The sequence below is a fragment of the Leuresthes tenuis genome, unplaced genomic scaffold, assembly GCF_036924035.1.
Source record: "Leuresthes tenuis unplaced genomic scaffold, fLeuTen1.0.hap1 SCAF_13, whole genome shotgun sequence".
Lineage (NCBI taxonomy): Eukaryota > Metazoa > Chordata > Actinopteri > Atheriniformes > Atherinopsidae > Leuresthes > Leuresthes tenuis.
This window is the reverse complement of record NW_027325367.1, coordinates 1,785,270-1,799,490: the sequence shown is the minus strand read 5'-3', so window position 1 is coordinate 1,799,490 and position 14,221 is coordinate 1,785,270. Positions and strand designations below refer to the sequence as shown.

At 44.8% G+C, this 14,221-nt stretch overlaps 2 protein-coding genes across 2 annotated transcripts; both read right to left on the bottom strand.

The window, feature by feature from the left end:
• Nucleotides 1-327: 327 nt before the first annotated feature.
• On the bottom strand, nucleotides 328-8,614 carry LOC140267318 (uncharacterized). Its single transcript, XM_072362563.1, has 15 exons — nucleotides 8,586-8,614; nucleotides 7,943-7,977; nucleotides 7,741-7,860; nucleotides 7,555-7,659; nucleotides 6,797-6,878; nucleotides 6,485-6,566; nucleotides 5,710-5,887; nucleotides 5,557-5,623; nucleotides 4,129-5,414; nucleotides 3,497-3,597; nucleotides 3,213-3,374; nucleotides 2,974-3,131; nucleotides 1,895-2,072; nucleotides 1,692-1,798; nucleotides 328-578 (listed from the first exon to the last, which is right to left on the bottom strand). Exons 3-15 carry the CDS (start codon nucleotides 7,826-7,828, stop codon nucleotides 380-382), a joined length of 2,793 nt encoding a protein of 930 aa, XP_072218664.1. The 5' UTR covers nucleotides 7,829-7,860; nucleotides 7,943-7,977; nucleotides 8,586-8,614; the 3' UTR covers nucleotides 328-379.
• Nucleotides 8,391-13,551, bottom strand: LOC140267569 (mitotic checkpoint serine/threonine-protein kinase BUB1-like). The gene is made up of 11 exons (XM_072362883.1): nucleotides 13,384-13,551; nucleotides 13,178-13,237; nucleotides 12,001-12,142; nucleotides 11,703-11,899; nucleotides 11,446-11,486; nucleotides 11,255-11,331; nucleotides 11,124-11,173; nucleotides 9,279-9,463; nucleotides 9,086-9,204; nucleotides 8,586-9,007; nucleotides 8,391-8,442 (listed from the first exon to the last, which is right to left on the bottom strand). Exons 1-11 carry the CDS (start codon nucleotides 13,404-13,406, stop codon nucleotides 8,391-8,393), a joined length of 1,368 nt encoding a protein of 455 aa, XP_072218984.1. The 5' UTR covers nucleotides 13,407-13,551.
• Nucleotides 13,552-14,221: the final 670 nt, after the last annotated feature.

The window sequence follows — 14,221 nt, the reverse complement described above, 5'->3', positions numbered from 1 at the left end:
TAATAAATGAGCAGACAAAACAACAGAAAAGTCATGAATGTCCATCAAAAGGAGAAAGAAACTGATGTTATTGTTTGAATTTCTGTTTATGGCAGTTTTAAAAGATTAAAAACCTTAACTACTGACGCTTTTGGGTCAGTTCGAGCTGTAAAAACAAAGACACTCATCAGAGACAGAGCAGAAGAAGCTAATCTTCATCTTTACAATCAGATAAAACAGTTTATTCTTCACAGGAGACAAAGGGCTCGTTGCGTCCAGAACGCCACAATTTTAAAGGAGATAAAAATAACTTTAAAAGGTAAAGTACAGATTTACAAATGTACAACTCCTCGAGTCATTTTCTTTGAGTCACACAGATTCTTGTGATCCCGGCTGAAGGTCATCGCCGCCCGGCCTTGCGGTTCTCCAGCAGCAGAACCACCAGGCGGCTCTTGAGCGACGGCAGTTTGCTGCTGTAGTTGTGCTGCAGGACGGCCGCCAGCTTGCAGCGGAGGCTCCGCAGGCTCGGCGGCGAGCCGCAGTCCGGCACGTTGAGCAGCGTGTGGAAAAACTCCAGCCACAGGTCGCTGTGGGGGTTTCTGTGGAAAGAACAGGGAGAGGAGACCTCGTTAGGACATCTGAACCGACTCTGAGCTGATAACAGGACCACAGAACAGGTGGTGATGACATCTGAGCAGCTTTTAAAGGACCGTGAAAGGCTCGAGGCGGTTTCTGAGCTTTGTTCTGTGAAGGATCTCAGTCAGGTTGGGCTGCACGATTATGACCAAACTCATAATCACGATTATTCATCATGTCTGGGAAAAACATGTATTTTTATTGCACCATTTGTGCAAAATTAGGGAAAAATTCAACTTTAAATTAGAATAAATGATAAATGATGCAAAATAAAAACAAAAACCCAATAATTTAACATTTTAAAGCACTAACTGTACTGATCGGACTCGTCTTTGGCCAAATAAAAAGCTATGGCTGTTATTTCTGCGTGTCTTTGGGAGGTAGATGGATCGGGTTCTGCCCGGTGCCGGCTGCTGTAATGGTTCTCTGGGTCGGTGCTGGACTCAGAACATTAGCTTTGGCCTTCTTTCATTCCTCATATTTAGGTTTGTGATGTATTTTCAGGTGATTTAATAAATTAGCGGTGTTACTCTGGGGCAGACACTACTTTGTTGCACTCTTTGCAGATAACTTGCTCTTGTTTAACGTCACTTTCCCTGAATCCGAAACAAGTCCAGACAATGGAAGTCGCCCCGTTTCGAGGCTCAAGCTCCTCGCCGTCCCCAGATGCTTCTGGATTCTTCTCGGCTTTCTCTTGCTCTCATCAGTCCAACTCATAGCCTGTCTAACTGTGCGCTTGTTATTCAGGCAGCTTAATGAAGCCTTAACCGTGCTGGCGCCCCCTGGTGGTCGGGGGACTACTGGTTGAGAACATGTGGTTAGATGCAGGCAGCAGAGCTGCATTTTGAATGTAAATATCGTTGATGATCAGGTTAAAATAAATACATCCTGATCAAAATACGATTAATTGTTTAGCCCTACAGTCGGGTACAGTTTTAGTTTATCTCACTCAGCTGAGCTGCTCTGTTTTCCACAGGAAGTGAGAGGAAGTGCTGGATGTAAAAACCAAGCAACACCTTCCTCTGGAACATGGAAAATATATAAAAAGGTCACCTAACAGACTTCTGTGCATTTACCTGCGAAATACTCCGTTGGTCTTCCACACGCCGCCTTCATTCGTGACCTGCATGTACGTCCCAAACAGCATGCAGTAGACGGTCCCTGCTATGCCAAAGTAGTCCGTCTGTAAACACAGAAATACAGCGAGAATTACGCCGCTTTAACCACAGAAACGTTTCCTTCTGCAGGAGCGCCACGATGTCACATGCAGTAATGTCACCTGGTAGCTCCACGGTTTCCCACTGAGCATCTCCGTACACTGGAAGCCTGACGTCAAACACTTAGCGGTGAACGCCGTGCCTTCTGGGAAAAGATCCATGTCGATGCTCTGTCCGAGGTCGATGAGAACGAGGCCGTGGTCGACGCTCTCCGAGTCGAAACACTTGTTGTCCAGGAACCTGAAAAACACCAAAAAGGAGGAGTTTCACCTGCTTTACATCAAAGCGAAGAGGTGTGACGGTTCTGCTCTGAGTTAGTGAACATTAAAGGGGAACTCCGGTGTTTTTAAAGCTTATTTCTAGCATGAAATACGTTCATCTGCTCACCGAGAACAGTTTGGTGAAAGTCGGCGTCCTTCAGAAGATATTTAGATAACTGGAGATCCATATAACGGAGTGAACGGGGTTAGAGGATGCAGCCTCTAAATAAGGCATTATCTGTCTTTATTTCACCAATACTTTAAGAAGAATGAATGAATGAACGTGTGCTATAGCTCTGTTAGCTCATAGCTGCTGTTATGTGGCTACTTGCAGCTATAGGAGAGCTAACGGAGGGATTTCTACACAGGCACTCTACTGGGACCACTTCATCCACACGCCCCCCTGCAGCACAGTTTATTTTTAAAGAGTTCCCCTTTAAGGTCACTGATGGCGTCTTTGTTCTGGAGAACTCGTCGTCACTTTTAACATCTCACGGACACGTTTGACCCTCTCAGTTCATCAGACTTTGCCTCGTTGTTTTCCCCACAAACTGATATCTTAACGCCTCGGGTCTAGTTTTTAAACGTCACTTCAGCGGTTAGTATTTATCCAAACGCTTCGGAGCAACACTGATTGTGACACGACTGGCAACATTTAAACATTAAATGTTGCCAGTCGTGTTAAAAGAAACACAGAGCTCCTCCTTTACCAGCTAATTCCTGCAGTTACAAAGTGAACGTTTGAGATATTTCGTCCGTTTCAGCAACAGCGGTTTAATGGTTTAATGGAGCTGATACAACTGGGCCTAAAAGAGGGTTCAGCACCAGCCATCTGTGGCTTTAACAGCAGCTTTAAAGACACATTTTTATGGTGGTTTTACCGCTCTCCCAGCATGAAGTTGTCGGGCTTGATGTCGGCGTGGATGATGCGGGCGGCGTGCAGCTGCTCCACCATGTGCAGGATGCAGGTGGTGAAGTACAGGACGAGAGGCTGAGGCATCACTTTGTCACTCAGGGTTTTGTAGAAGTTCACCACGTTCTGAAAGGCGAGTCACAGCGTGTCAGAACCACAGAAACACCTTTAAAACACCGAGTTTCCTGTGAGGATAAACAGACGGACCAGCAGGGTGCCGTAGTTGTGAAGCTCGCCGAGCAGCACGCTCCCGTTGTCGAACAGGTGAGCCGCGTGGACGCTGCTGTACAGGTGGCGCACGCCGGGCTGCAGCCGAGCGTCCAGCTGGGTGTTGATGTAGAACTCCCAGGGATTGGCTGGCTTCTGAACCTGTGAACCGGAAGCAGGAAAAGACTTCAAACCGTAACCGCAGAACCAGTTCAACGAGTGAAAATCCACCACAGAAACTGATAAATGAGCTTTTTGTTTAAGATCTCCATCATCCTTCTTACCTTTAAGACCTTCTTCTCTGAGGTCACGGGGTCAGTGGCCTGATAAACTGTCGCAAAGGCACCTTCACCGAGAACGCAGTCGATTCGGAGGGACGCCTTTCCTGTCAGGAGGCACACATTTGCACTTTAATATACACCGTTTACGGGTGTTTTATCAGTTAAACTCCAGACTCTAACAGCTCGTTTATGCTGGGAATGTTACAGTGCGAGTAATTCATTCAGATGGAACATTAGACTCGTTATCATCAACGCTTTTCATGCATTTATGCAGGAAAACGTTGACAGAAGCTGTAAAAATGTGCTTAAAACTGTCTCAACTGAGCAGAACTTATTGTAAACTCACATTAGGTGGTTTAGCCTTTTAAGAAAAGAGGAAACAGATAATTAGTTCTGATCCTGTTACTGCATCTGCTTTTATCTCCAGTCTTAAAGTTTAATTTAAAACTGCTTTGCAAAAGGAGAGAAATCTCAGTCTGAGCACAAGTGTAAGTTTAGACTTGGCTGATATTCACGTTAAATAATGACCAAAGAAACGCATAAAAAGGGGAAATCAAAGTGAAAACAACCCTGTAACAGTTAATAAGAGTCTAAGCTTTTTATGAATCACTGAACTGCTCGGCCGGACTTCTTACCCATGGTGATGGTGACCTTCGGGGTGATGGTCGGGACGCTGCGCTGCCAGGAGATGCATCGGGGGTGGGAGCTGAGCGGTGGGCTGATGGTGGACAGCAGATCAGAGATCAGCTCGTTGTCCCAGGGATCAGACACCAGCCGGGCGGTTTCTGCACTCATGGAGACGTCGGCACCCTTCAGGCCTCTGTCTGGGCTCATCATGGGCTCATCCATCATGGGCTCATCCATCATGGGCTCATCCACGGGCACGTCGGCACAGAGCCGCGGCTGCTCTGGAGTCATGGGCACGTCCAGGGGGTGGGAGAAGGTCGCCTCTGATCTCCTGAGGCGACGAGGACTGAGGAAGGCGTCCAGGTCGGGCTCAGCGGTGGCTTCAGGGCTCCTGACCGTGAGCCAGTCTGGCTTCAGAGCACATTCTGGGCTCATAGGAACGTCACAGAATTCATTCTCCGGTAGTTCTGCGCTGGCAGGTTTGTCCAAATCTTCCAGGATCTTAAAGGGTTCACTTTTGGGTCCAGCTGGGCTCAGAGAGGCGGGTTTGGGAGGCTGCTCCGGGCTGGTGTACACCTCCCAGCTGGATCTGACTGGGCTCAGAGAGGCGGGTTTGGGAGGCTGCTCCCAGCTGGGTCCGACTGGGCTCAGAGAGGCGGGTTTGGGAGGCTGCTCCGGGCTGCTGTACACCTCCCAGCTGGGTCCGGCGGACGTGGAGGAGCTGGTGGGACAGAAGGTCTGGTCTCTGAAGGAGAGCACGGCAGAAGGAGGGGGCTGCACCAGGGTGTTGGAGAAGGTGGCCTCTGATCTCCTGAGGCAACGAGGACTGAGGAAGGCGTCCAGGTCGGGCTCAGCGGTGGCTTCAGGGCTCCTGACCGTGAGCCAGTCTGGCTTCAGAGCACATTCTGGGCTCATAGGAACATCACAGAATTCATTCTCCGGTAGTTCTGCGCTGGCAGGTTTGTCCAAATCTTCCAGGATCTTAAAGGGTTCACTTTTGGGTCCAGCTGGGCTCAGAGAGGCTGGTTTGGGAGGCTGCTCCGGGCTGGTGTACACCTCCCAGCTGGGTCCGGCGGACGTGGAGGAGCTGGTGGGACAGAAGGTCTGGTCTCTGAAGGAGAGCACGGCAGGAGGAGGGGGCTGCACCAGGGTGTTGGAGAAGGTGGTGAGGCTGTGCTGGGCTGTGGCGAGCCCCTCACCGACGATGGTGCCCTGCCTCGCCGAGGAAAGCCCCAGCTGGCTGCCGGCCGTCTCAGAGCCCTTATCGTCCGATGGACTCTGTTCCATGATGGGGCTGAAGGAGGAGAGATAAACGAGAGGAGACTGTATCAGAGAAGGTTTCTGCTTAGGTTAGGGTTCAACCGTTAATGTGAGCCGATGTTCTGATCAGGAAATGGACCCTTTGATGCCCGGAGCCCGAGCCGCAGATTCATTACCTGAGTTTTTTGGTCTGATGTCTGATGAAATCGATGTTGTCAGCATCACCGCCATCACAGTTGATCTCTGAGGAGCATCAAAGAGTCGAATGTTAATAAAGACCAAAAGAACAACTGGATGGCGGATGAACAGTGCCGGTCCAGGTTCTGTACCTGGGTCCTGGAAAAAGTTGCCGTTGAAGGGCGTTTTGTGAGTGAACGGAGTGGAGACGAACTGGGCCAACATGGCGAAGTCCGTGGTGCTGTTGGGACACGCCGCCAGCGAGTTGAGCGAGTTGAAGCGAGCGCCCCACATCGTGCTCTCGTCTGGGATCAGGTCCGGGGGCGTGTCCTAGTTCAGGAAACAGCCCAGAACTTTTAATCGACCGAACATCTCAGCCTCCAAAGACATTTAATTCTGCTCCTTTGGTGAATGATCAACTTTGGCATTTTGTTTCTCAAAATTACTTATAAAAGAAGTGTTTGAAAATGTTATGAATGGAATGAAGCTTAAATTAAACTCTAAATGAAAGCGTTGGTTGATTAGATTGATTGATAGATGGAGTCCAGCTGAGCATCCTCAGCCTGTTTGACCCTCAGCCCACCTGAGGGCTTCACACGGGCAGTTAGCATCGTGTCGTTAGCATCGTGCAGTTAGCATCGTGTCGTTAGAATCGTGCAGTTAGCATCGTGTCGTTAGAATCGTGCAGTTAGCATTGTGCAGTTAGCATCATGTCGTTAGCATCGTGCAGTTAGCATCGTGTCGTTAGCATCGTGTCGTTAGAATCATGTCGTTAGAATCGTGCAGTTAGTATCGTGTCGTTAGCATCGTGCAGTTAGCAATCATGTCGTTAGCATCGTGCAGTTAGCAATCATGTCGTTAGCATCGCGCAGTTAGCAATCATGTCGTTAGCATCGCGCAGTTAGCATAGCGATCATCTATACTCACGTTGGGCTTTTCCGCCTTCTGCACGGCGAGTTCAGACAGAGCTCTGACGGGCTTCAGGCTCTCAGGCGCAGACGGAGCAGCACTGAACGGAACAAAACGACAAAAACACTTCATTTTTCTAGGAAATCTTAAGCGTAAGCAACAAATATGTTTGCTTATACTTGATAGTGAGACATGACACAGTTTTAGGTGCCTAAAAACATTAAAAACTCAAACTGGTGGATCTCAGGCTGGATGACGTCACAGAAGGCGACTCAGTAACTCCTGATAATTAGAAAGTCCAGTTCCTGGGAACCTGGAGTCCACATTTACCTGAGGTTTTCTTTGTCGTCGTTATCCTGGAAGATGGTGAACGGGGCAGCGGTGGCGGGCTTAGTCAAGGAGAAGACGCCTCCTGTAAAATAAGATTTTAAAAAATACATAAAATACTTTAGTTAACAGACTTAAAGTTGCCCTTTTTTGGGACATTTTGCTCAAGATAAACCAGCTTTCCCCACTTATGGAGTGCCTCAGGGCTCCGTTTCGGGTTGCATGTGTTGCCTTTGGGTCCATGTTTAGGCTCCCAGTCCATTTTCTGATTTAATGCTCCATTTTGAGGCACCAACTTACCTGATAGTTGGTATTAGTGCTGATTAGTATTAGTTCTACTGTTCTCAGTAATTCCCTTTAAAAGTACGTTTTAAATGTGCTCTATAAATAAACCTCGCTGTGACCTGCAGAACAGCCGTTCTGACTCTAAAAGACAGTTTTAGCTTCATCACATTGTGATAATTACTGAAATATCTCCGGCCGATGGGCATCTCGGTCTCTGTTCTGATGGTTTCTGTCTGAAATGTCATGACCTACAGTTCAGAATACACAAACACAGCAAGAACGAGTTCATCTTCCAGTTTTTCTGGTGACAAAATTCTGCCCATGTGATCGGTTACCATGACAACGAAACCCCAGATTTCTCTTCCTTCAGAGGGGGAAATGTCGCTGCTAACCCTCTCTGCTCTTTAAGAACATTCTGTGTGAACTTTATGTGAAAACCAGGCCTAAAAACATTCATTATTTGTTTTTTTTTTTACCACTTCTTTCCACAGCGAAGTCCCTCTCAGCAGCGTGGAGCTGCGATGTGCTGCTGAACGTGTCTTCGAGGAGAGTCGGAGCCTGGAACATGTCCATGATCACACCTGGAGCCACACAAAAAGAGATAAATCCAACATACTGCGCTGCACAGACCTGAATGAGGCAGAAGGAGGTGGTTAACTCACCCAGCGCCTCCCTTGTGTTGACGGTGGGCGATGGCAGCACCCTCGATGGCGTGGCCTGAACAAAACCCAGCGAGGTGTTCGGAGTCATGTGCGACAGGTTGGCTGTGGCGCCCTGCGACACTGAGGGGACAGAGAGAAGGTCTGAGGACGCCCAAACGGCGCAGGCTTAGATAACGGACATGTGAGCAGCTGGTTAACTCACCCTCAAGTTTCTCCTCAGGCAACTGACTTCCATCACTGAGGGAAAAGGAGGAAATGTCACTTTTAGTGAATTATTCAACTTTTCTACGTGTGAAGAAACCAAAGAAATACAAATGTTTCCAACTCATTATTAGTTATTACTCTAGAAACGTGGTCCTCGTGTCAGAAAACAGCGAAAATTAGGAAAGAACCAATTTAAACGACTCAAGACAAACAAGACTTATTTAGCTTCTTATTATTTAGGCACCAAGCAGGTAATTATCTGATGGGATCCAAAGACGACTCTGCCTTATATATTAAGGCTAAATGGGAAGAAATCCCTGAGGGGGTGTGGTATAATACCTGAAAAACACATATATTTTGGATTATGGCAGCCATATATCCATCATATAAAAGCTCAAACCCGTATAAATAATTTATTCTTGTGGCAGAAAAGGAAACAAACATTACTAAGAGAAGATGTCCTGGAAACAGGACACAAAGGACGGCGATATCTGATATCTGGGACGAGGATCGATGTCATAAAACCACATGAAACTTAAAATATGCAGAAATCAGACTTTAAACCATCTTAAAAAACACTGACGACCTTCTTCTTCTGCTTCAGATCCACTGAAACTTAACCGAAGTTATCAGGCACTCACTGATGTGTGGCGTCCAAGCTGCTGTGCTGAACTCGAGCGTCCTGGAAGGCGGCGGCGGCGTTCGCAGCAGAGAAGCAGGCGGGACTGAGGAGCGCGGCGGCGGCCCGCTCGAAGCCTCCAGGCTGGACCACCGAGTCCTGGACGAGAGACGGTGGATCTGTGGGCCCTGAAGCTCCTCCTGACGTTGGAGAACCAGCTCCCCTGTCAGGCAGGACTGAGGGATGCTGGGACACCGCTGAGCTCACAGCGATGCTGTTGCCGTGCGGTTGGGGGGCCCCGGAGACGGCCGCGGCCTCTTGGACGAAGGCCGGCTCGGTGTGTAATCTCAAACCAAGCGAGCGCCTGCTGCTCAGATGATTGGAGGGTCGAGGACGCCCGCAGGACGTCTGCAGAGGATCTGAGCTCGTCCGAGCTCCAGGTGGCTGAAATGGTTCAAAGACATTTTTAACACGTTATTATTTAGCACGTTAGAAGTGCTGCATCAAACAAACAAGACTCACCGGCTGAGATGAAGTCCGGCTGGCAGAGTCTCCGCAGACCTCCAGCTTCTGGTTGATTTCCTCCAGCAGACTTTTCATTCTTTGGACTTCTTCCTCCCGCTCCCTCAGCTTCCTCTCAGCTTAAAGCAGAAACAGATGCTTGTGAGTGAAAAAGAAAGGATCATTTTATCTGCTGCAGGTTCCTGACACTCACTCGTTTCCCTCTGCTCCTTCTCCTGCTTCTCCTGAAGCGAACGGAAGTATTTCCTCGCTCTGACCTCCTCGAAGCAGAACTCAGAGTCCTCACAAACCAGTTCATTCGTCATGTACTCGGACACAGTCTGAACGCTGGAGCCCCGGCTGGAGGGAATCGCCCCTGAAGTCTCAGAGCGGGACACTCTGTGGAGCACACGGGCCGTCAGGTGACATCATGACTCCGTTTAAAGCAATTCATGTCACATGTGAACCTTTTCCTCATTCTGTTGGGAATCAACTGTGAACATCAGGCAGTTTACAGGTGTTTAGTGCTCCAGTTACATTTTTAACTGCAATATGAGTTGGGGATGGCTCAGGTGACCCTGAAACATCCCATAGTTGCTGCTATAGGCCTGCACTGCTGGGAGATCTCCCATGATGCACCTCTCCTCCCTCCGCTCTCTTTACTTTACTTCTTTAATGATATTACAACTGGTTTGAGTTGGATTATAACTGGTTTAAATTGGATTATAACAGGTCTGAGTTGGATTACAACAGGTCTGAGTTGGATTACAACTGGTTTAAATTGGATTATAACAGGTCTGAGTTGGATTATAACTGGTTTGAGTTGGATTATAACTTGTTTAAATTGGATTACAACTGGTTTGAGTTGGATTACAGCTGGTCTGAGTTGGATTAAAATTGGTTCGAACTGGATTCGAACTGTTTGAATTGGATTCTAACAGGTTTGAGTTGGATTATAACAGTTTTAAATTGGATTATAACAGGTCTGAGTTGGATTATAACAGGTCTGACTTGGATTACAACAGGTTTGAATTGGATTATAACTGGTTTAAATTGGATTATAACAGGTCTGAGTTGGATTATAACTGGTTTGAGTTGGATTATAACTTGTTCGAACTGGATTCGAACTGGTTTGAGTTGGATTACAGCTGGTCTGAGTTGGATTAAAATTGGTTCGAACTGGATTCGAACTGTTTGAATTGGATTCTAACAGGTTTGAGTTGGATTATAACAGTTTTAAATTGGATTATAACAGGTCTGAGTTGGATTACAACTGGTTTGAGTTGGATTCTAACAGGTTTGAGTTGGATTACAACAGGTTTGAGTTGGATTACAACTGGTCTGAGTTGGATTATAACAGGTTTAAATTGGATTACAACTGGTTTCAGTTGGATTACAACTGGTTTCAGTTGGATTACAATTGGTCTGAGTTGGATTACAATTGGTCTGAGTTGGATTACAACTGGTTTGAGTTGGATTACAACTGGTCTGAGTTGGATTACAACTGGTCTGAGTTGGATTACAACTGGTCTGAGTTGGATTACAACTGGTCTGAGTTGGATTACAACTGGTCTGAGTTGGATTACAACTGGTCTGAGTTGGATTATAACAGGTTTGAATTGGATTATAACAGATCTGAATTGGATTATAACTGGTTTAAATTGGATTCTAACAGGTTTAAATTGGATTCTAACAGGATTCTAACTGATTTTAGTTGGATTATAACAGATTTAAATTGGATTGCATCTCTGAAGTGCCTTGAGATTACATTTGTTATGATTTGGCACTTTATAAATAAAACTAAACTGAATTGAATCCCCTGGTGAATAAAACTACAACTTAAGAACTGAACCCGTATAGAATTTTAATCAACTTTTAAATCATATAAATACACAAAATGTACCATCATAATACTGTATATGTAGCAAATCAATTTAATAAGCTCTAAATTAATTTATTGTGCTGGTTTTAAGTCCCCAAAGTTATGCCAGATTTGATGAACCTCTTCTGATCAACACCTGAAGCTCCAAACCTTTGAAAACATTAAATTCCCACTTACATTATCGTCATTCTATGTGCCGGTGGTTTGGACGGACAATCCCCAGACATCTACAGAAAAAGACACTGAGCATTAAAAGCGGATAATGGTGTCACTAAGCAGTCATAATGAATATTCAGAGGGTTTCCCACCTTATTCTGCTCCACAGTCTCTCTCTGGGAGGGCATCTGATTGGTTAAATGGGAGTTCTGCAAAGGATTCCGACCTCCTGCTCAATAAAACAGTCAAATAAAACTGAGACCGAAGCTGACAAAATGTTATGAAAGAGAAAGAAACTTCTTATTATATTTATTCATAAACAAGCAGGTAAAAATCATCTTACCGGCCACAGGCAGCTGGCTTCTGGTCCTGGTTTGAAACTGCCTGCAGATCAGAGTGAGTCTTTAGTGAAACTGTACACAGTCGGGCAGCTTTATGCCCAAATATGATTGGATAACTTCAAATCAAAAGGTTTAACATATGAACAGTGAAATATCAGCACAAAAAAACAAGAAACAGACTGTGTTTCATTGAAAATAATCTGTATATTTGGAGGAAACAAAACAAACCAACAGTTTTGGGTCATTAAACTGTCTTTACCGGTATTCATGGAGAACAGTGTCTGCTGGCTGGGCTTGGTTCCCCAGGGCTTTCTGGTAGACTGCATCAGCCTGATCGTTCATGCCTTTCAGTTCAAACTGCTGTGCCCAGGCCACATAAAGAGCAGCGGTTCTGGTGCCGACGCCTTTACTGAAGATGTGACTATACAGCACGATGGGGTCCGAGTAATAACTCGCCTGTGAGACAGTTGACATGAAGAATTGTTCATGTAAGACTTCAGCAGTCTGAACAACAAACCAGTGTTCATGTGCCTGCTGCACAGTTCATTCAGACTCACACATTTAATGCAGTGATTGATGTATCTGACGTCGTCTGCATATCGCTCAACATTCAGAAATCTCTGGACAAGACTGTCGAACACCAGTGACATCCCACTGCCGCTGTCAGCAGGAACTCTCTGCTCCAGGAACTCAACAAATCTGAGAAGAGAAGCAGTGACACAATATCTGTTGGACAGCTTAAGCCTTTAAGAGTGTGTTTTAACATATTACGGTTTTATTTTTGATTTATTGCCCCCTCCGTATACATACAGAGTATATTCAGCTGTACAAAGACAAGCAGGGTAGTACAAACTCAGTCTTTAACAGCTTGAAAATGGAAACAGAAACAACGAAAGAACTAACAACGGGTAAAGGTGACGGAGGATAGTATCAGAGGTCAAATCTACATTAAAATGTGTCTCGTGTGAATATTTCCTGGGTTCGTCAACACATGTTGACACCACTGTTAATCTGAAACTGTACCATCAGTCCAGGCTAACATTCAGTGGCGTGTTGTTTGCTTTTGCATCCGAATCTTCCCTCTGTTTATTTTGCTTTGTGCACGCAGAGCCTGCATTTAGCAACAAACCCAGAACCTGAGATATATTAAAAAAAGCACAGGGTCTGATGCCAGCCTCCATCGGTTTCTCAGCATATCACTGCCCCTCTCTACCAATTTCCTGCCACTTCTTCACAGAAACTGTCAAAGATGCCACACTAAAGAAAAATATGCAAGCAGCCTTCGATTTACGCCATCTGTAACAAACTTCTCGTAGAATAGTTAGAAAATATTCAAAAGACTCAAAAGGAGGACTCTGACTCTGAAGTAAGTTCCCTTGTTTCCATCTCTCCATCAGAATGAAATGTCCATTTTTATTTTTGCGCAATCAAAACGGTTTATCACAGAGTAAATGACAGATTTATGACAAAGATTTGTGGGAGTGACGTCACTGAACTTGTCTTATAAATCCTTAACTACACGTTTACCAAATTTGTTGCAAAAGAAAAGAAGCAAAACAAGTATTACATCAGTTTTAGTCATATTAGTAAAAGTTAAAGAAAGCTTAACTTTTATCAATGAATAGCGACCTGTTGCGTCTAAGCTTTGTTTCCTACATGAACATAGAGCCAAACAAGGAAGAGAAAAATCACCCCAAAAGAAATAAACATTAAGCTAAGAGTCAAATAACTCACTTGTCCCATGGATCCAGAGGGTCGTCTCCTGCATATGAGGCCAAACTGTCTTCAAAACACCTGAAAGGGGCAATTTAGACATAATTTAAGGGAAATAACACCATAATTACAGCAGTGTCCCTTATAAATTAGTCATAATAGAACGGTGTCGGCCCTGAAGCTAACTAGCATCGGTTAGTTTCCGTTGGTTTTCTATTGAAACTTACTGTAAATACGTCCCGATATCCATTTCAGTTAAATCTGAAAATCTCCTTTCTGACAGAAAACAGAGACTGAACTCGAGTTCTACGAACAACTTCGGTTGAGATTACAAATTAATATGTCCAGTAAACTTGCATCGTTCGTGTTGCTTCTCAACTCCAAACTGCCGCTTTGCTATTAGATTTTAAATTTCGCGCTGAGCCAATAGCGTCATACTACGTCATAAAACCGCGCCCCCAGTGAGTGACGACACCAGTCTGAATATAGATGTTAAAAAACAGAAAACAAAAACGGTGATTATGCGTTACGATTAATTTCTATAAAGTAATTTAGATTTAGAGTAATTACATATAATAAATACTGCACAAGTTCAAATGTCTTTCTCTGTAAATGTTGGGTTTTATTATAAGATAAAGGTTAGTTAAAGGTTAGTTAATAGTTCAAGAGTACATTCATGGTAATAGTTTACCTCAAAACTGTAATGTGATAAACACATTTGACATACCTTATAACATTTTAGAAATTGTGTAAAGATTTGTTTTAATCTTTAACGTGTTTATTTTTAACAGCATTTTCAATGTGTTTATTATTATTTGCAGTCCTCATATATGGTTAGCATTTGGTTATGAAAGGTAAAAACGGTATAGTTTAGTTAAAGATATAGAGATTTAACTGTAGATATTTAACTATAGATATTATTAAAGTGAAGAAACGTGCTTGTTAGAATTTAGGGTCTGTGCATGCAAAATATGGAACAAGCAGGAATACAAAACCAACAATATATGTGAAACAGAAATATTTTTGTACATATTTTTGTTATATATATTTTTGTTGTATATATTT